Below are 22,177 nucleotides of genomic sequence, written 5' to 3' on the forward strand. Positions count from 1 at the left end.
AACACATACTTTTAAAAAAAAAAACATAGCAGGTTATTTTTTAAATAGTGCTAATTTCACAACAAATGTCTTAGTATAAATAACTATAATCTAAGAATATTAAGCATATGAATACAGACCATGGGTTTTTTTTTTTTTTTTAAAGAGGTTTTCACTGAGGGTCTGGAGCCTGTCCTGGGACCACTGTGCAAGATGTGGCAATATCAGAGCATTATGCACACACATTTACACACAGAGGTAACTTCAGGTCACCAACCTACTTACCTTCATGTTTTTGGTAGTTGGGAAGAAACTGGAGAACCCAGAGATAACATATGGACACAGGGAGAGCATGAGAAACTCCACGCAAACAGTAACATGAGTTTAGGATTAGACCCTGGAGCCATGATGTAGGAATGCTCTGCACTGTGCCCCCATGCTATCTGACCATATTTATGCTTATTATAGAACTTATTAGATGCTTAGCTTAGAAAATCAAAAAAAAAAAAAAAATCTATAACTTGTTGGTGATCCGTACATGATTGCATAATTTCAGCTGCATCCCCAGAACCACAAATGATGCACATGCAGAGAATTGCAACTCTGCAGACTTTGACCCTATTTACAATTTAGATTGTAAATCTGGTATTATATCTGGATGGTTATTGCTAATCAAAATATTGACATGTTAATGCACTCAAAATGCATTTCAGAAAGATTCAAAAAAGATCATTCAAACCATTGCAGAAACAGGAGTGTGTGTAAATGCATCTGTCTGCTGTGACAAAACTTGGCTTACTCATACAACTTTAAATAAAACATACTGGAAGTTGGTGTTTGAGTTTAAAGCACTGATTTGAATATCAATGTGTAATACAGCTCAGTCTGGCCAAGCGGAGATGCATTTGACTACATGTGTTAATGTAGAAATCTTAGAATTTGATCCGGACACAGGAAGTACAAAAGAAGCTGGAGTAATTTGAAATATAATATTTTGTTTTTGCTGAGGATTCCCCACATTTGCAAGATGACACAACAATATGTATAGCGCATTTAATCTTTAATTTTACATGAAAACTTTACACTTGGTATTTTTTTCTTACTGTATATATATATTTATATTCCCCATACATTAGAGGAGCAAAGTAGACATATATAGTTGCAAGGGCAGGAATGCTTTCAGAAAATATTTTAAATGCACTTCAAAGAATTAAATACATCTGCATAAAAACGAATCCCAAGCTTCATATGCTCTGCTACTACAGAGGCTTTATACTGTTATACTCTGGTATAAACAAGTCGGCATTATACAGTGTATATAACCGTTTCTTTTTTGTTGTTGTTGTGGGGTTTGCTTGGCGTCGGTGGGGCAACACTGCAAGATAATGAAGCAAGCTGACCTGATCACACTCAACTCTGGGATAAAGCTCAGCTGATGATGGGACAGGAGAGATAATAAATCTGTCCACTAAGCAAGGACTTTCCACCAAGTAAGAAGAAAAAAAACAAAACAAAAAACAACCTACATTTTTTTTTTTTTTTTTTAAATGTAGGTCGCAAGAGAAGGCCATCTTCTAGATGTTTTCCCCAATTTGTTTGCACAAATAATGTAGTGTGAATTATCAAGTGAATGGAATGGTCTTAGAATCAAAAAGAACCAGGAGCAGCTTTATTGTCCCTGGTCAACACTGTCAACTTCAGTTAACCAATTCTTTTTAAATTATTAACACACACAGCAGGAAATAAAGAGTAACCGTTTCTCACATTCAGGATTTTACTGTTAAATTTGATACATGCAGCCTAAACCTAGGCTCTAAAAATAAAAGGTTTCACTTTGTGTGGTATATGAATGCAGTAAATGTGCTAAGATGCCAGACATGCCAGACAGAAAGTGCATTTTGCACTGTTCATCAATAAAGCTCCAATCAAAAATGATCAAAATACACTAAAAGGACAATAACCCAGTAGGTATAGAGTTGAATCATTTAATTGTTATAGCAGCACCTAACCCTTGTGTTTCTTGGTGTAATTCTTGTTTAAAGATTTAGTAACTCTCATTCATCATAGGCCTAACCTTTAAATTGCAAATGTATAAATGGTAAAATGCTCCTCCAGCTCTGTGCATTTGGACGATGCTGTTTGCTGACTTAATGAAACGACCAAAATAACAAAGAACACAACAAACAAAAAAATAAAACCCCAACACAAATCAAATGACAATTGGAAACAGGATAGACCACAAAATGAATAATAAATTAAATTATTGTTGCCATACTGCTCTGGAATTCATGATATGATTTTACTGAGCTGCAGTGTTGAGCAGTCAGCATAGAGGAAAATTACTGCTGGCTCACAGTGCTGTTCTCTCTTAAGGGAGAGCTGGGGGATGAAAAGATCATGAGGTCCAGACATGGAGGGTGGCTTAAGACACACAGGGCGAGCAGTCTCAGCCTCAGCTCCGAGCGATCCTGCATGGTTCTTCACACCCGAGGAGGGATACACAACACTTAAGCTTTCCTGCCTCCTCTTTTCGTTGTATTTTATACACATGAGCCATGCAGAGGCCTATGAGGCTGGGGTTTGCGCGTACACCATCTTGGGGGTGGCGATGTGGAAGACTGAGCCGATGCGGAGGAAGAAGCGACGCAGGACTGCACGCAGCTCAGGGATGAGGTCAAACTGCATCATCTCGCAGAGGAGGGGGTAGTAACATGAGGCATGTGGCTTGAACTGAAGAGTGATAAAGAATGTGTTCATGTGTTATGAAAAGTATACAGTAAAGAGAACACTGAAATAACAATATATTATATAATAATTGTATTATATATAATTATATATTATTTATTATAATATAATATCTAACAAGGATGCTAATTAAATATCAGCATTGACCAACTGAAATCTATTAATACCCTTTATTCGTCAGATTGTCCTAGTAAAAGGAAAAAAAAAAATAAAGCACATTGTGTTTCCAGAGAGGCAGATTGGCTCTAGCATTATCTTCAGTGCTCTTATGAATAGTAAAGGCCATCTGGATTAAAAAAATAATAATGGGAGAGCTCCTGGGGCTGTCAGTATTCTATCACTACAAATCTTGGATCTACATGTACATACAGAGGTCATCGCACTGACAGTTTGACTTATCAGCTGGGAGTTTCCTGCAAGTGGGGTTTACCCTAAGGGATAAAATTTGAATATGCAACCCAAGGGACATTCGGTGAAAAATGAAACAGACTACTGACGAGAAAAACTGTGGTAGAATGTTTGAGTGGGCTATAATATTATATATATATATATATATATATATATATATATATATATATATATATATATATATACACACACACACACACACACACACACACACACACACACACACACACACACACACACACACACACACACACACTATGAAGGGGAATTACCTTGTCATCAGGGAGTCTAAGTGTTCTAGTGAGTAAAAGCAGCAACAAGCTGGTCCAGGCCTCCCGGTGGCTCTCTGAGGTTAAGATGATAAAGTAAGCCAAAGCTTCACTACACACACTGTGAGAGACGAAACAGAATGAAATACACAAACGTGTATGAGTAATGGGTTGAGGTGAGCACTAAAGGCTTTTCTGTCAATCAACATTTACTCAATCCGAATACAGATCGAGTAAAAGCTTCTGCTAAACTCCTATTACACATTAATACATTAAAAATGGATGAACTTAAAAGCCAGACATATTGGAAGCTATAACTACACAATCCGATTACCATTTACAATCAAGTTTTCATGGCACAACCATTTCCCTTGTGAAATTAAAAGACAATATTGAAAAATAACCAGAGTGCACTCACCAGCCATTTTATTAGGCACATCTGCATTCATGTATTTATTAATTCAGCCAAAACATGATCTTGAGTTAATGTTTACAGCATATATCGGACAGGTATAGACTTAGACTGTGATAATTTTTTTTTTTTTGTGTGGGTATTTCAGAATCTTCTGATGTCCTGATCAGATTCTGTATGTTGCATATTAACGGGTGTACAAGCATATCTACGGATACGGTTTGTTACCTTTGTTGTGAATTGAGGAGATTGTTAATAATGTTTGATTAATTATGTTTAATATTTGTAACCATCTAGTGCCTGAGCAACACAATGGAACTAAAACTAGTTTTGAAATCTATTCCTTAAACTAATTATTTAATTTGCAAAGCATTTTACATTCAGATTACAATACTACAATTAATCATGGGAAAACAAAATTGGAAAACTAGTATTTAACACACCTGACACTAATCAACAGATGTGAGCTATCACACATTGTTAAAAGGTAAAAAAAACAAAACAATGTGAAGATTTAGCGTTTTATTACATCCAGGTGTTTCAGGTGCTAATTGTCTCATTGTCTGATCTAATAAAAGCACATGGCTGCTCATTTCCCTGGTAAAGCTCCATGACCCCCAGGGTCTAAACTTACAATAGTAGTCGAGTCTGGATTTCGGGCCACGCGTTCTGCAGCCGGCTGTCTGAGTACATCCGGAATAGTATCCTCAGGCTGCAGGCCAAGCTGCTCGTCTCCTGCTTCAGCAGGTTGGGTTTGGATTTGCCCTTGAATCCTGCACAAACACAAAGGCAGTTAAAACCGTATTAGCCAACAACTAAATACCTAGCACTTTGTCTGAACAAAATTGGTGAATTTGCTTCTTTTGGTGTTTTATGTGATCAGCTATTTATATATTGATAGCTTTTTTACTGCATTCTTTACAGACTGATAAGAGACCACTTGCAATAATAATCAAATTAATTGAATATAACACATTATGTCAAAATTTATGTAACTAATGTAAGATGCATATTCTGAACAGTGTCATTCGGTAGATCAGTAGCTAGTTCAAAATACATATCATGTGTCAGAATAATCTAGTGAATAAATTTTCTAACTCTCTAAAATGAATAAGCAGTGGAGCTACATCAAATCCATGAGTGAATAAAAAGGTATATACTGTTTTTCTTTTATTAGAGTCGAAGAAAAAATTTATTATCCAAAAAAAAAAAAAAAACCTTGTCTAAGTGTCTATACATATAATTAAGAGGAGACAAACCTGCCCTCCAAAGCACTGTCCTCTGCTCATTGTTGGAGTTGAAGACTTTAGCAAACCTGTGTGAATCAAGCAAGCAGTCGAGCAGTTTGAAGAGGTGCTGAGGAGAGAGATGCCTATACATGCCCCGCTCTGCATCAACCTGTGGCTCGCTCTCCTCTGGACCGTCTCTCTGAGTGAGGAGAACACACAAACACCAAAATATTAGACAAACTCACCCCCGAAACGGTCTTCTGACTACATTCTGCAGGCATGGAAGCGTTAACCTATGAGAAAAGTACAGTAATGGAGCTTTGTAGAAATTATAAAAGAAAGACAGACATACGAGAGCAGCCGCCATGTTCTCAGCGTCCTCTTTTTTGCTGGTGGCTGGGAAGAAGACAATGTTGTCTATGGTCTGAATGAGCTCCAGCTGCACCACGCACTTTATAAGGAGCCCTGCAAACAGCTTCTGGTCTGACACTCCTGTAATACACAGCAACATAAACTAAAGCTTAATCATATTTGACTGATTATTGGGTAGATACTAATATTTCTGTTTTATCATGAGCAGCTACTGTGTATGTTGATATTATTGATTTCCTTGAGAAAAGTCATGACTGATGCACAGTCGTGCCAACAAACCTCTTAACTTCTGTGAAAGGGTCGAAATGTCATTAATTGACTTTTTGACATTGTACTTTTTTAAGAAGGCCAATATGAACTCCTAACAAATTTCAACTTTAACATGCAATATATCTGTTGATAAATAAACTATTTTTTGGGTTTGTGATAAACAGCTTTTATCATTAAGCTAACATTTAGGAAAAACAAAACTATTATTAGTTAGATTTAACTAAAGGGAAGAAGTCAAATAAGTGTCAGTGGTTTGCCAACTTTTTTCTTTTATCAAACATTATTTTTATACTTTAAGCAGATATACTTTTCTACTTCAACCCAGGTGGCTAATAAAAACCTTACAACCAGAGTATGTATTTAGATGTGTAATCCCACTTCAATAAGCGCAACGTACTTGGGCACCTTTATCAATTTTGTTGAAATAAAGCACTGGAGATAGTTGGCAGTTTTGTTTATCTTTAGACCTTCGCTGTGGACACAAAGTGATGAAACTAGATTAAATTGTATCAGAAGCCAATTCTAGACATTAATTTGCTGACTGATAAAACATCTAAATGTTTTGCACAAAAGCAGCTTATGATATAAAGTGGACAAATCATGGTTGCTTCAACCATTCACTAGTGAATCAACCAGAAGCTCTAAGTGTACTATTGGGTTCATTTTAAACAGAATTTCCATAAAGATCTAACAGATTCAAGAGTCAATGAGAGAAAGTATTTTCTCAGATAACCTTTCCATGCTACTTCCACCTGCATGACTCTCTACACATTATTTAGAAATTGCTCTGTGGTCATAATGGCCTTATATTAACTCCACTATTCCGTCACACCGTTATTACACTGGTAAATTACATTTTTAATCAAGATAACAGAATTAGGTGGACAAATTTCTCATAGCTAATGTGTGTTTCATGCAAAGTGGGGAACATAAAAGCAGACGATTCCATGAGATCAGAAAGAACAGGAAGTTCACTCTGAATGGTGTAGGTGAGAGATGACGAACAGGCTGCTTACGTGCATGGGGCTTTCCCCTCCAAGCCTCATCACTGGCAGTAGACATCTGACTCTGTCCTCTTTCAGACAACGTCCTCTCAAAACTGCTTTGAGACTGAGAGTCCATTTCCACATCCTGAGAAAAAAAAAAACCCCAGAACTGTTTGCATTGGGTTCCACATCAGAAATATTGTTTGTTTAACATTATCTCTAGCCAGGGTGTATCATGTTAGGAAAAATGTTTTACTGGCATACAAACATCGGCGTGCCATTCAGTTGGCGATTGTCTCTGTGTATCTTGATTGTGGTGTGTAATATTTGCTTATGTTAGTTATCTCACCATGTGTTTCCCATCTCCCACCTCCTCTTCCTGTCCAGCTGGTCTCCATGTCAACAAGCTATTAAGAGGACAACAATCACATCAGGTCAGGTGTATTTAATTAGGAGCATTTCATAGTCAATGAGAGGTGCCACAATCCTGTTGTTCCCCTCTCGCTCTCGCTCTCGCTCTCTCTATATATATATATATATATATATATATATATATATATATATATATATATATATATATATATATATATATATATACACACACACACACACACACACAGTGGAACCTCGGGTTACGAACGCCCGGCATACGTATAATTCAGGTTGAACGAATCGCAGTTCATAAAAAATGTTGCCTTTAGTTACGAGAAATTTTTTAGGATACGAGCGTTAAGCACGGAAAAATCGCAGGCAGGTTAGTTTTTTACGTATCGCCACGTGCTCGCTGCGCCTCGTGCAGCACATACACATCCGCCGTCGCCTAACAGTGTGGAATTACTGAACTTTAAATACTGTACGTATTCCTATCACCATGCCGCCAACAAAGTAGCCTGATGGAAATTCTCCTTCCAAACAATAACTCTCCCTCCTCCCGCTTCTACGGATGTCGTCTCCATCATGCACGCAGCGAGACTTCTTAAAGGTAAGGTACCATTTAAAGATTTATTTTTTATATGTTTATATGTTTTTATATGATACGATTTCAATATAACATGTTAAAAGTAAATAATATTAGTGAATATTGGCGTTTTTTTTAAGAAACACCTTTTGGGTGTCCAGAACGAATTACCAAGTTTCTATTCATTCTTATGGGAAAATTTGTATCGGGATACGAGCTTTTCAGGTTAAGAGTAAAGTGATGGAACCAATTAAACTCGTAACCCGAGGTTCCACTGTATATATATATATATATATATATATATATATATATATATATATATATATATATATATATATATATACACACATATACATATACACATATACATATACATATACACACACACACACACATATACAGGGAGTGCAGAATTATTAGGCAAATGAGTATTTTGACCACATCATCCTCGTTATGCATGTTGTCTTACTCCAAGCTGTATAGGCTGGAAAGCCTACTACCAATTAAGCATATTAGGTGATGTGCATCTCTGTAATGAGAAGGGTGTGGTCTAATGACATCAACACCCTATATCAGGTGTGCATAATTATTAGGCAACTTCCTTTCCTTTGGCAAAATGGGTCAAAAGAAGGACTTGACAGGCTCAGAAAAGTCAAAAATAGTGAGATATATTGCAGAGGATGCAGCAGTCTTAAAATAGCCAAGCTTCTGAGCGTGATCATCGAACAATCAAGCGTTTCATTCAAAATAGTCGACAGGGTCGCAAGAAGCGTGTGGAAAACCAAGGCGCAAAATAACTGCCCGTGAACTGAGAAAAGTCAAGCGTGCAGCTGCCAAGATGCCACTTGCCACCAGTTTGGCCATATTTCAGAGCTGCAACATCACTGGGTGCCCAAAAGCACAAGGTGTGCAATACTCAGAGACATGGCCAAGGTAAGAAAGGCAGAAAGTCGACCACCACTGAACAAGACACACAAGCTGAAAGCGTCAAGACTGGGCCAAGAAATATCTCAAGACTGATTTTTCTAAGGTTTTATGGACTGATGAAATGAGAGTGAGTCTTGATGGGCCAGATGGATGGGCCCGTGGCTGGATTGGTAAAGGGCAGAGAGCTCCAGTCCGACTCAGACGCCAGCAAGGTGGAGGTGGAGTACTGGTTTGGGCTGGTATCATCAAAGATGAGCTTGTGGGGCCTTTTCGGGTTGAGGATGGAGTCAAGCTGAACTCCCAGTCCTACTGCCAGTTTCTGGAAGACACCTTCTTCAAGCAGTGGTACAGGAAGAAGTCTGCATCCTTCAAGAAAAACATGATTTTCATGCAGGACAATGCTCCATCACACACGCCCAAGTACTCCACAGCGTGGCTGGCAAGAAAGGGTATAAAAGAAGAAAATCTAATGATATGGCCTCCTTGTTCACCTGATCTGAACCCCATTGAGAACCTGTGGTCCATCATCAAATGTGCGATTTACAAGGAGGGAAAACAGTACACCTCTGAACAGTGTCTGGGAGGCTGTGGTTGCTGCTGCACGCAATGTTGATGGTGAACAGATCAAAACACTGACAGAATCCATGGATGGCAGGCTTTTGAGTGTCCTTGCAAAGAAAGGTGGCTATATTGGTCACTGATTTGTTTTTGTTTGGTTTTGAATGTCAGAAATGTATATTTGTGAATGTTGAGATGTTATATTGGTTTCACTGGTAAAAATAAATAATTGAAATGGGTATGAATTTGTTTTTTGTTAAGTTGCCTAATAATTATGCACAGTAATAGTCACCTGCACACACAGATATCCCCTAAAATAGCTAAAACTAAAACTACTTCCAAAAATATTCAGCTTTGATATTAATGAGTTTTTTGTGTTCATTGAGAACATGGTTGTTGTTCAAATTAAATCCTCAAATAAAATTAATCCTCAAAAATACAACTTGCCTAATAATTCTGCACTCCTGTATGTATATATATATATATATATATATATATATATATATATATATATATATATATATATATATATATATACATACATATACATATACACACATACCACCCATATATAAGCCGCACCCACTGAATTTCACAAATATTTTTATTTTGAACATAAATAAGCTGCACCTGTCTATAAGCCGCAGGTGTCTACACTAATTTACTTTACACAGGCTTTAACGAAAGACAGTGTCTGTTACATGGTGTAACGGGTGAAATATGTTGCGCTTCTTTAGGAGCATAGCGGTATTTTGGGAATAGCCTGGCACTGCATTTTTCCGCTATTACTGCATGTGTTCAAGACGAGGATTATATCCTTATTATTTTCTGATGCTCATTTCTAAGTTTCTTTGACTAACCCTTAACGCTGTTGCCAAGAATAATACTTGGGACAAAGGTAACAAAAAAAAAAAAATGCTCCACGTGGGTCGTGGGTAAACAAAACGTGGGAAAAAAGTAGCGGCTTATAGTCCGAAAAATACGGTGTGTATGTGTGTGTATAATATAATATAATATAATATAATATAATATAATATAATATAATATATATATATATATATATATATGATTATACAACACACAGCACCAAAGTATGATCTTGCAGCTAGTTTATATCATAGACAAAACTCAGCAAACTGTATTTATACAACAATATTTATAATATTGAATATTTCAGCTTATTACATTTAGTTTACTGTCCTCACATAATTAAAATATAGTTTGACCATAATTAGCATTTTTATTTATCTTACAATAATTTTAAAGGCGACGGAGTTAACATATTCGGGGTCCTCTGTGCAAAGTATTTTAGAATGTCTTAGAGAAGTAAAGAAAACAGTGCAGGCAGGGTGGAGTGGGTGGAAAACAGTGGCAGGAGTGATTTGTGATGGAAGGGTATCTGCACAAGTGAAAATTTATAAGACTGTAGTGAGACCTGCGATGTATGGTTTAGAGACAATGGCATTGACAAAAAGACAGGAGGCGGAGCTGGACGTGGCAGAGTTGAAGATGCTGCGATTTCTATTGGGAGTGAGGATATTAGAGGGAACACACAGGTAAGAAATTTTGGCGAAAAGGTGAGAGAGGCTAGATTGAGATGGCTTTGTCATGTGCAGAAAAGGGACATCGGTAGAAAATGCTAAAGATGGAGCCACCAGGCAGGAGGGGGTTTATGGATGTGGTGAGGGAAGACATCCAGGTTGTGGCAGATGTAGAGAACAGAGTGATCTGCTGTGGCAAACCCTAACAGGGGCATCTGAAAGTTGATGATATGTAAAGGTGACTGCAAATTACAAACAGTTCTTAACTTTATTCTAAACATCATTTCATCAGTTTTACTACACACTGTATATTCCTGCTTTGGAAACATCTGTTCTCGTTAAGGCATGTACAGTTGAAACCAGATATTTACATACACTTCAGAAAAAAACACAAAAACTTTTATTTCTTTAATGTCATACATTAAATCAGAGTAAATTTGTTCTGTTTTAATTTAAAAAGAGAAACATATATTTTGCATTTGTTAAATGTCAGAATTGAGTGAGGGAGAATTTTCATGTATTGTTATTATCACTTTCATCAAATTCAGAAGTATACATACACTTCCTTAGTATTTGGTGGAATTGCCCCGAAACTGTTCCACTTGGGTTTTGGGTATCCTTCCACAAGCTTTCTACAATAGTTTGCTGGAATTTTGTCCCACTCCTCTTGACAGAACTGGTGTAACTGGGTCAGGTTTTAGGCCTTCTTGCTCACACTTGCCTTTTCAGTGCCGCCCACAAATTTTCTATGGGATTGAGATCAGGGCTTTGTGATGGCCACTTCAATATCTTGACTTTGTTGTCCTTAAGCCACTTTGTAACTAATTTGGAGGTATGCTTGGGGTCATTGTCCATTTGGAAGACCCATTTGCACCCAAGCTTTAACTTCCTGGCTGATGTCTTCAGATGTTGCTTTAATATATCCAAATAATTTTCTTTTCTCATGATGCCATCTATTTTGTAAAGTGCACCAGTCCCTTCTGCAGCAAAGCAGCCCCACAACATTATACTACCACCCCCATACTAAACAGTTAGGATGATGTTCTGAGGCTTCAAAGCTTCGCCCTTTTTTCTCCAAATATACGTTTATCATTATGGCCGAACAGTTCAATTTTTGTTTCGTCAGACCACAGAACATGTCTCCAGAAATTAAGATTTTTTCCCTCATGTGCAGTTGCAAACTGTAGTCTGGCTTTTTTTATAGTGGTTTTGAAGTAATGGCTTTCTCCTCCCAGAGTAACCTTTCAGCTCATAGTGGTACAGTATTCGTTTTACTGTGGATAATGACAGTGTCTTACCAGTTTCAGCCAGCATCTTCACAAGATATTTTGTTGTTGTCCTGGGGTTGATTTGCACATTTCACAACAAAAAAACATTCCTCTCTAGGACTCAGAATCTGTCTCCTTTCTGAGCGGTATGATGGTTGTACATTCCCATGTTTTATATACTTGGGTATTATTGTCTGAACGGATGAATGTGGGACCTTCAGGCATCTGGAAATTGCACCTAAGGATGAGCCATACTTGTGGAGGTCAACAATTCTTTTTCTGATGTCTTGGTGGATTTCTCTTGATTTTCCCATGATGTCAAAGAAAGAGGCTTTGTGTTTGAGGTGTGCCTTTATATGCATCCACAGGTGTGCCACTAATTAACTCAAATGGAATCAATTAACCTATCAGAGGCTTCTTAAGCTCAGAATGGAATCATCTGGAGTTTTTTTATTTAAAGGCACGATAAAATTAGTGTATGTATACTTCTGACTTTGATGAAAGTGATAAATACATAAAAATTCTGACATTTAACAAATGCAAAAAATAATATTAATATTTATTGATTTAAAACAGAAAAAGTTTACTCTGATTTAATGTATGACAGTAAATAAATAAAAGTTTTTGTGTTTTTTTCTGAAGTGTATGTAAATACATTGGTACCCCGCTTATCGGCCTTAATCTGTACCTTAAAACCGGTCGAAATGCGAAAAGGTCGAAGAGCGAATGTAATTATCCCATAAGAAATAATGGAAAACCAATTTATCCGTTACCGACCTCCACCGAGACCCATTTATTAACAATTTTTACCCTGTTTTTAGCATTCAAAACGAATAAGAAGTAGAGATCATGTCCACTAGGTAATTTCTGCAATAATAATAATTCTGGGGTTTTTGATTTGTTCACTAGTAAAGCTACTGTGCTCATGATTAAGCTGAAAGCAGACTAGAGTGTGTGCAAGATTCATACACATGAGGGCTTGTAGACTTGAAGATCTCCAGCATGCAGTTGCAGGTGATATCCCAAACCTCTCCACTGAACTTCTCTCCATTCTGGATCACCAGGTTTTCCAAACAGTTGGTGCCCGACCTTGCTAGCTGTTCGTTATCTAAGAACACAGAGTACAGTCTGCATTAAGACTGCATAAAGACTGCATACAGTCTTATGCAGTAAGTGCTGCATAAATTACAGAAACATTTTTTCATAAAACAACTTGAGCTTTATGTATTTCACTGGCTACAATATAAGTAGCAGTGGTTCCAGTTGTAGATAGTGCATTGAGAGCAATAAACAAATACATTTCCCATTTATTAGTTTTACTGAGTCACATGCAGGTTTATAGTTCCATTATTAGTAATACTTTATTCCCAAGGGTCCCTTTACCAGTAATTTGAATTCAGCCTGTTTAAGATAACATTTTGGACTGCTGGTGTAGTAGCTTTGTGACATCGCTGTGAAATTTTAAACTGTCTAACACAATGCTGGAATCTTTTTAAATAGTGGAAAAACAACACTAAAGTACCTGGGCATTTTACTTTTTTTTTTTTGTCACATCCATGTGATTACCTTTGACCAGCCCACGTCAGTTCGTAGTAAATGTGTAACTGCAACACCTATTAATTTGATAGGTGCACAAAATGCAATAACATGGCTTTTATTTTGAAGGCCACTATTGTTTTTGTTTTTTTGGTTTTTTTATTAACGTCATCAGTATGCTTATGCACGTCAGCGGATGTGTTGGACAGATTACAAGAAATTAGCTGTTAGCCTAACTGTTAACTAACGTCAAAAAAAGAAAGATTTATGCAGAATGTAGAGATTTCAACAGGGCATGGACTTCTAAATATTTATTTGCTGAATTTAAAGACAAAGCTGTGTGCTTAGCTCCCAATTATCTATCCAGTCTTCTAACACGCTACAATCAGTCCCATTCCCTGAGATCTCAAAACTCTTCTAGTAGTTCCTAGAATAGCAAAGTCCACTAAAGGTGGTAGAGCACTTTTAGCTCCTAAACTTTGGAATAGTCTTCCTGACAGTGTTCGGGGCTCAGACACACTCTCCCAGTTTAAGTGCAGATTAAAAACGTATCTTTTTAGCAAAGCCTACACATAACACACATCACATCATAACCTTGTGCTCCACAACATCTGATCACATGCACATTATTAACTTGTGCTGTTGATATCATGAACAGCAGCTACGCTAATTCCTCTCCACTGCTTTTCTTTCTCTACCCATCCCGAGGCATCCTGAGGTTGCTCTAGCCCCAGTCACGTCCCACCTTATAAAGATTGTGGACCGTTAAAAGAAGTAGATGCCAACCCCGCAAACATCCAGAACTATCTAAAGACGTACCAGTGCCAATTTAAGTTACAACATTGAACCTCCTTGAGTGTTTAAAGGCTCTGGCATGGAGAAGCTGGTGTTGGAGATATAAAATATCTGCCACATTTTCTCACCATAATGTTCCATTTACTGTTTCTTATAGTGGAATATATATATATATATATATATATATATATATATATATATATATATATATATATATATATATATATATATATATATATATATAAGTTCTCTTTTGGTTTTTTTATTAACGTCATCAGTATGTATGAACTTAAGTTCGATATATATATATATATATATATATATATATATATATATATATATATATATATATATATCGGAACTTAAGTTCACAACTAAGCAATAAGCATATATTAAATATAATATATATATTCCAGCCCTCTAAAACCATTCCAATATTTCATGTGGCCCTTTTCGGAAAATAATTGCCCTCCCCTACAATAAAGGGTAGAACTGTGACCTTTCCCCTGTATTACGAGTCAGTACTTTCGAAACATTAGTGCAGTGGTGCAATAATCATGAATAATGAGCAATGCACTATAGGTCCAATACCATGTGATACATGAGTTTGTGGAGCAATGAGTGGGCTTGTTTGAGTATCTGAAAGCTGTACCTTGTCTGACGCACCACTGCAGCTGAGCAAAAACATCGGCCAGCAGCACCTCGCTTAGGGGCTCGTAGAACTGCGTGAAAACGTCACAAATAGCGTAGAGCGCGTGGTTGCACGTAGTGGTCATCCATTCAGTTTTCTGTTAAAGACAAAAGCACAGCAGAAATGCTCTCACACTAAAGGCTGTTTATTTGCACTCAAATTCTTTATTGCAACATTCTTGCAGTTAAATAAAATATATGACTTCACTTTATAATTGTACTTAACCAATTCCAAACAAACTTTTTGTCAAAAAGACGCATCCAGAATTTAACATTGGATCTGTAATACACGGATCTTCAGTAAAATTATACTTAATGTATAACCACAATTAAGGCATTATTATTTAGTTCATTATTATATTATATTAATTATACATAAATTTTTTACAATTATTTTTACCATCAACATTTATTGAGGTCCCAGGATTTACCATTACACACACAAAAAGTGAGTGCTTTGTTAATCAAACAGACACAGATGCAACAGTGAGACCTTTGGTTCTACAACCATTAGAGTATTTCTTTACATACAATTTTACCATTTATTACCAATGACAAATATGTGCAAATAGGTCACCTCAGTCTGTTGCTCTGGAAGTTTCATGTTGTCAAAGATGCGGAAGACAATGCGAAAGAGGTCATGCCACCAGTGCTTCTCGAACGTGTGTCCATAACTCTTCATAATCTCAAACATCACAGTCAGCCCTCTGAAGACTCACAAACAATGTAAAATACAGAAATATCTGAAAATGTCTCAAATATTAGAAAGAGTGTAAGGAGAGGAGTTCAGCCCACCTGGTTCTGATGTCCAGCTTGCAGCGGTTGATGATACAGGAAAGCTCAAATAGAATAGGGAACCAGCCTCGCACCCACACCCGATCACCAGGAGCAACGTTCATGTCATCGCTAGTGTACTCTCTTAGTGCCTGTGCAGGATAACGATGTGAAAGATCATTAGTAAACGATCTTATCTTTAAAAGATCACCTGCGATCTACAGGAAAGCACGAGTGCTCACCTGTGGTCTGTCAGATACATATTTAGCACAGTGTCGAATGAGCCGGATGGCTTCCATGCTGGTGTCAGGGAATGCAGCATTACACACAAACTCAGATAGACATTTCACCGCATCCTGGAACGAGTCAATGGCTGCTGCAAAGTGCTGCTGAAAGGTTTTCACTAAGACGAAAGGTGAAGGGTAGAGAAAAGGGAATGGAAAGATTAGAAGAACACTGCATCCACTTTTACTAAAGACTAGTTGGTGTTGCTGCTCTCTCAGATGGGCAGTTTCTGACACTCACTGACAATATGTCCTGTGGTTTGGAAGGCAAGCTCCACTATTGTTTCATCATGGTCTGATGCCGCCTGGTGGAAGACAGAAAATATGTTTTTCCAGCCTGAGCGGATGTTAGCTGCCTGAGAGTTCACCATTTGAGCCACGCAACGAATCACCATATCCCGGATTGTCGGAGACCTATATTAAAAAAAGCGGGAAAATCTAAGTAAAAACCAATGCTAGCCAAATTATTACTGATTACAGGTCATGTTGTTTCTCTAACCTGTTCTTCTTCATAATGTGCTCAAATGGCCTAAGAAAGTCCTTCTGGAAGCGAAAATTGGCCAACTCTCCTTTCTCCAAAAACTTCATTGAAAGCTGTCTCAACGAATCAACAGCAAAGATGGCCACATCCTCGTTAGGGTTGCAGCCCACCTATTATAAAAACATAAGCAAGGTAGGCACACCAGAAATGAGCAATTATAGATTCTGCACAAACGAAATCAAAAAGTAGAATAATAGATCTATTTGAAACAGAAAAACATAGCTGACCTTGTTGAAGTGGTCTCCTATGACCTGCCAAATGCGTGACCACTGCAGCCGGATGCGGTTCATGTTGTAGTAGGAGATCTCCACAATCTTCTGTAGGCTGAACATGCGTGGCTGGTGAGCAGAGGCCAGTTCATCCATGGACACTGCGCATAGCCATCGCACGAAATCCACTGAGAGAAAAAAGTTTACTATTATAGTCAACTGTAATTTTAGCATGGACAGGGGTAGACGTTTCTTGTTTTGTTTTATGTTTTTTTTTTTTTTTTTGTTAAATCTATTAAAGGAAGCAAGGGCATAACCAAATATACCATGTTAAGAGTTTAAGCTCTTTATGTCTGAAATGGTGACAGTTAAAACAAATGTAATCCATACCAATTGCATTTCCATCAAGCCTGGTGGATCCAGTGAAAATTCTGGGGAACAAAATGGAAAAAGTAGAACATTAAACGTGATACTAAATATACAGCTTTTTTTTTTATTTTTTTAGCAGTCAACGTTCTCTCACCTGTCTACAGCTACCACTACACTCTGAGAGCTGGTTTCCCCCACAGACTCCTGAATGTGAGCCATTTGACGTCTGTCTGGACCCCCAACTAGTGTACCTGTGATCATTTGAAAATTCACTCACAAAATGTAAAGTACAAGGATTGGTACATAAATTACAATGATTACAACACATTCTTTCATGTCTTTCTATGGAAACACGTTGTTCACAACAGAGTGCAGTTAAGAAGCTTTTCTGGCCTCTAATGGTGTTTTCACATATGCAGCACTAAATGTGTTTATATTGATCATGTTTATTTTTTCCCCATGCTTTTATTTATTCAGAGAATAGCAGTACTCGAGTGCAGACAAAACGATCATTTCAGAGATGGGTTTTGTTCCAGTGTAAATGCAGTGAATAAGTCATTAAACTCTAAATCTGATTTTGAAGATTCAGACAAACAAACAAAACCTGAATGAATGAATGAATGAATAAATAAATAAATGATGGATGCATTTAAAAGATTCTTTAAACTAGTTGCCTATATAAATATAGTTATCTACTGTATATAGCCATTTATTTAAAGGCCTGACTATATGCTCTCCATGCTCAGGAGATTTTTTAATTCCTATGTACACTTGATTTGTATCCAAACACCAAATTTTTGACAAATAAAAGAGCTTGATGAGTACATAATGCCCCTCAGCCGACAAATTTTAGTTTAATGGGTTGTTTAATTTTATTAAGTTTAAAAATTCAAATAAAACAAACCAACAGTACGATTTTCTGTTCATCTTGAAGCATAACACTAGCTTACCTAAGCCAAGAGGCATGAACTCCTCTCCTCCAGTAGGAAAGCCTTTGATGCCACCTCCCTGGTCACGGACTACACCAGAGATATAGCGCGTCTTTACTCCAGTGCCAATCAGCTGAGCCAATTCCAACTGACTAATACAACGCAGAATCTACATAAGTGAGCAGAAGATATTAGATCAGGTGTAAAATGAGGGCTTTACTTAATGGATAATCTGCTAACAAGACCAAAATTAGCTGCAGAGATGTAGTGCAATAGACACCTCATGCCAGGAATTGCCCAGGTAGTTCCCATCAGTATGTGCCACAGTGATGAGGGTCTTAATGGTATCAATGTTCTTCTGCTTCATTTCCGTAATGCTGGAGCTAGCTGTGAGCAGTGTAAACCTGGCCAAGGCCTGAATATATGCATCACGCTCCAGCTACACACACACACACACACACACACACACACACACACACACACACACACACACACACACACACACACACACACACACACATAAAAATCTAGACAAAATTATGGGTACAGATGGCGCTGATGAATATGGTGAACTCACCTGCATGCTAAAAATGCAAGCAATCCTGATCGCACAGCGAATTCCCTCCAGACACAGAGATGCCACCTCCTGGTCATCACAGTCCTGCAGGCCCACGCTGAACGCTGCTAACAGTGGCGTCCACGCTAACTATAACATACAAACACTGTATTGCCTTTTCGGATTTTAATTTTTAACCTCAATAACATTTTAACAAAGCCGCACTAAAATAAACGACTTATTTCAAAGTAATTTTAACCTTAAAGAAATTTTCCAAGCAAAGACAGAATAAAAAGCATTAAATAAATGAGTGTCAATATGTATAATCATCCAGCTCAAGTAATAAATCATATCTAGGACTGTGAAGCTATTTTGGTCGTCTCTGTTCTTACTAAATTAAATAAATAAAGAAGGGAAGAGGGAAAGGTCTTGTACCTTAAACATTGGGCGGACATGTTCTAGGTGGGTGGCACTGAAGAAAGGAGCCTGAGCATGGCTCACAGCTTCCATCAGGGCTTTAGCTGTCTTAGCCATCTGCTCCATTTCCAAATTATACAGCAGCCGTCTCTGTTTCTCACTAGCTACATCTTCCAGAAAAGCAGAAGCTTATTCAGTTCAGCTCAGAAAAAGCACTTTACATAAGGTTTTTATCAAATTCAATTAATTCTAGTAATATCATCAGTAATTTATGCTTAATAAGTCTATATAAAAGAATTCAACAAGTTCTCTAGGTGAAAGAAAATTTAATTACCTCACATAGAAAAAGCACTTACTCTGCTTGTTAGACTTTGGGGTGATGGAGTACTCTTTACTCTCCTTCATGGCGATCTTCTTTCCTGCTATTTCATCATAAATTGAAGAGAGGTACTCCTCAGGCAGATCCTTACTGTCATTAATGCCACGGTTCATCTTAATGTACTGTTCTTTTGTCATTTTGCTCTTTACCTGATACAAAACAAAAACCCTCGTTCAACAAATGATTGAATTGTGCACATTATTTCAATGACATTTAATTAAAAAAATATATAAAAAGGTACAGTTGTCTGGCATCTTTACCAGGGCTTTAGACTCACCTGTGGGCTGTGCAGATCGGTGGTTAACATGATGATTGAGTATGCCAGCACATAGGCTGTGTCAGCACTAGCAAACAGAGTCTGCCTGGAAACAAAACAGCTGAAGGTCAGTGCAAAGAGAACAACCTTCACTAACAAGTGGACTAACTTCTAAAATTCAGTGAAGGAATCAATGGAAATCAATAATACCATGTTATTACATAAAGAAAATACAATAGACTTGTTATATAAATGAAACTGCAATCTTGTTTCTTTTGTGTCTACCTGCCAATACAAGTCTGCACTTTAGCTTTCTTAAACAGTTAATCGATAGGCCAGATTTAATATTATAACATGCTCTGTGAATTGACTTGCTGTATTCATGATGACTATGTTAGACTCTCACCCCTGATTGCACTCCAGATAGCGTGCTGCAAATTTCTCCATGAGCCGATCGATTTTCTGCGCTTCCCCAGGCAACCTGAAGCCTTCAAGAAATGTGCGCAAAGCCGACACAAAGTCCTTGCCACAGAAGTCCAGCTGGTCCACGTAGCGGTACATTACTTCCTTATTGAACTTAGCATTCTCACCGAGGAACTCCCCAACCTGAGTCTTAATGACAAAGGCAAAAGACAAGTTAAAAATGTTATACAAGCAAAACAAAGGCAGGAAAATGCTACATGAATACACCTACTGTATCGAGTCTCTCTTCCTGGTGCAGGAACTGAGCGATGTCCTCAGCAGAGGGTCCCAACATGCCTTGCTCTTGCAGGTATTGCACACCCCTTTTGGGTTTTTTATTAAATCTAGACAGAACATATGGTGGAAATAAATCCTTTAGAGTTGGAACAAGGATCAATAGACTATAAAAACTAAAATTAGCAAAAAAAAACAACAACAACAACAAAAAAAAAAAACCACAGACGTACAGCTCAATGCCATGCTCAATAATCTCTTTCTGCTGTTTTATAACCTCATACTGTTCAGGATGGGAAGCCTGAACATTGGAGGACACAGCAGAGTCCTGAGAGCTGACACTGTCTCTACGAGAGGACAAGTGTTCAGGGAGTTTAACTTCTGCTCCTTCTCCTTCAGCCTGATGTTCCTGACCTATACATACATGAGAATATAGCAGTCCATCAAAACCCTTAAAACAATAAGACACGGCACTAAAGGTGATCCAATTTTATAACAATGTAACCAATATGGCAAGTCCTTAAATATCCTACAAAGGACAATTTCTCACCTAGATTAGACTGCAGGTTGGGATTGACATACAGGTCTTTGCTCCACTCCACCATACATTTTAGAATAGACACCAGGCACTCTAATCCTTTCTTACGTAAACTCAGTTCCTGCATAAAAAACAAACCAAAAACTTGAGACATTCAAGCATTATACAATGCTCAAACACTTGTTCAGACAACCCCTAACGAACACATCTCTATTGTATTTACCCTTAAATTATCAATATAATACATAGTATGTGGTTGCCTTGAGGGAAGCCATACACATTGAGAAATGTAGAAATAGTCTGCTCTATATAATTTAAAAATAAAAGAATCTCTATCAGAAAGAACATAGAGAATGAAATGGAGAAATGTGTATAATTACATGTATTTAAAGATTGCATTCCAACTATAATCACATCAATCACATACTTTCATAGTTTCACATAGTTTCCTTAGATGATTGCAGTGCAGTGATCTTTATCAGAATCAGAGTTCATCAATAGCTGCGCTAGCTCTTTTAAATCAGGAGCGGAATGTAATTTGAGAACTTGGAGTTGCAAATTAGATTCTGACATCTGTTTTTTTATAGTATATTAGTTAAATGGCTCCTTAACCCAGCCAATAGGGTTGCACAAGCCAGTGCCGGTCCCAAGCCTGGATAAATTGGGAGGGTTGCGTTAGGAAGGGCATCCAGCCTAAAACGTGCCAAATGGAATATGCGGATCATGAATACGGATGATCCGCTGTGGCGACCCCTAATGGGAGAAGTCAAAGGAAGTTTTAGTTAAATGGCTCCTTACCCAAACATGATCTCATAAAAGTCAAGGTTTAAATAAAATAAAAAACACTACAATGATGCTTTGAAAACCTATTCTGAAGTAGATAATGCAGAGTATTATGCTGGACACCACCTTTTTTTCTTTTTAACAATTCTTTCTCATAGATGTATTCTAGAGTTTAGCCACAGTGGCTTTAAATAGGCTTTTATCATACTGCTTCACACTTAATTAGACTGCTTCACCAGAGTCGCATATTTCCATCATTCGATATGGTGCATGCTGGTTCTAAATCATAAAATCTTAAATAAAAATTGTGGGTCTCTGAAAGAGGAAGTACCTGCAGGGGAGTCATTCCCAGCTCTTGTCCACTTCTACCCTGAGCAATTTTTGACAGATCATTTACCAGCCGCTCAAAGATATTTGCTGCATTTAGGTCACAGTCATAGTTCACGTAGATATCCACCACACACTGAGCATCTGAGAGAGAAGTAGAATGGCTCTTATGAACT

General features: G+C 37.5%; 1 protein-coding gene across 2 annotated transcripts in view; it reads right to left on the minus strand.

Annotated features, from left to right (window-relative positions):
- Positions 1-1,022: 1,022 nt before the first annotated feature.
- The window catches only part of arfgef2 (ADP-ribosylation factor guanine nucleotide-exchange factor 2 (brefeldin A-inhibited)), a 36,548-nt gene continuing 15,393 nt past the window's right edge, over positions 1,023-22,177 (minus strand). For both annotated transcript variants that reach the window (XM_046869691.1, XM_046869690.1), the window contains exons 12-39: positions 22,006-22,145; positions 20,904-21,012; positions 20,587-20,767; positions 20,352-20,463; positions 20,064-20,269; positions 19,679-19,763; positions 19,379-19,550; positions 19,041-19,192; positions 18,627-18,755; positions 18,330-18,488; positions 18,071-18,218; positions 17,275-17,371; positions 17,142-17,182; positions 16,770-16,939; positions 16,501-16,652; positions 16,243-16,415; positions 15,960-16,120; positions 15,739-15,869; positions 15,521-15,650; positions 14,906-15,041; positions 12,892-13,030; positions 7,020-7,077; positions 6,701-6,815; positions 5,395-5,534; positions 5,073-5,241; positions 4,448-4,586; positions 3,405-3,522; positions 1,023-2,709 (exon numbers count right to left, since the gene is read on the minus strand). In XM_046869691.1, the coding sequence (XP_046725647.1) occupies positions 2,545-2,709; positions 3,405-3,522; positions 4,448-4,586; positions 5,073-5,241; positions 5,395-5,534; positions 6,701-6,815; positions 7,020-7,077; positions 12,892-13,030; positions 14,906-15,041; positions 15,521-15,650; positions 15,739-15,869; positions 15,960-16,120; positions 16,243-16,415; positions 16,501-16,652; positions 16,770-16,939; positions 17,142-17,182; positions 17,275-17,371; positions 18,071-18,218; positions 18,330-18,488; positions 18,627-18,755; positions 19,041-19,192; positions 19,379-19,550; positions 19,679-19,763; positions 20,064-20,269; positions 20,352-20,463; positions 20,587-20,767; positions 20,904-21,012; positions 22,006-22,145 (3,827 nt within the window). In that variant the 3' untranslated portion in view covers positions 1,023-2,544. The remainder of the gene's footprint in view (positions 2,710-3,404; positions 3,523-4,447; positions 4,587-5,072; positions 5,242-5,394; positions 5,535-6,700; positions 6,816-7,019; positions 7,078-12,891; positions 13,031-14,905; positions 15,042-15,520; positions 15,651-15,738; positions 15,870-15,959; positions 16,121-16,242; positions 16,416-16,500; positions 16,653-16,769; positions 16,940-17,141; positions 17,183-17,274; positions 17,372-18,070; positions 18,219-18,329; positions 18,489-18,626; positions 18,756-19,040; positions 19,193-19,378; positions 19,551-19,678; positions 19,764-20,063; positions 20,270-20,351; positions 20,464-20,586; positions 20,768-20,903; positions 21,013-22,005; positions 22,146-22,177) is intronic.

Source organism: Silurus meridionalis, chromosome 16 (genome assembly GCF_014805685.1).
Source record: "Silurus meridionalis isolate SWU-2019-XX chromosome 16, ASM1480568v1, whole genome shotgun sequence".
Lineage (NCBI taxonomy): Eukaryota > Metazoa > Chordata > Actinopteri > Siluriformes > Siluridae > Silurus > Silurus meridionalis.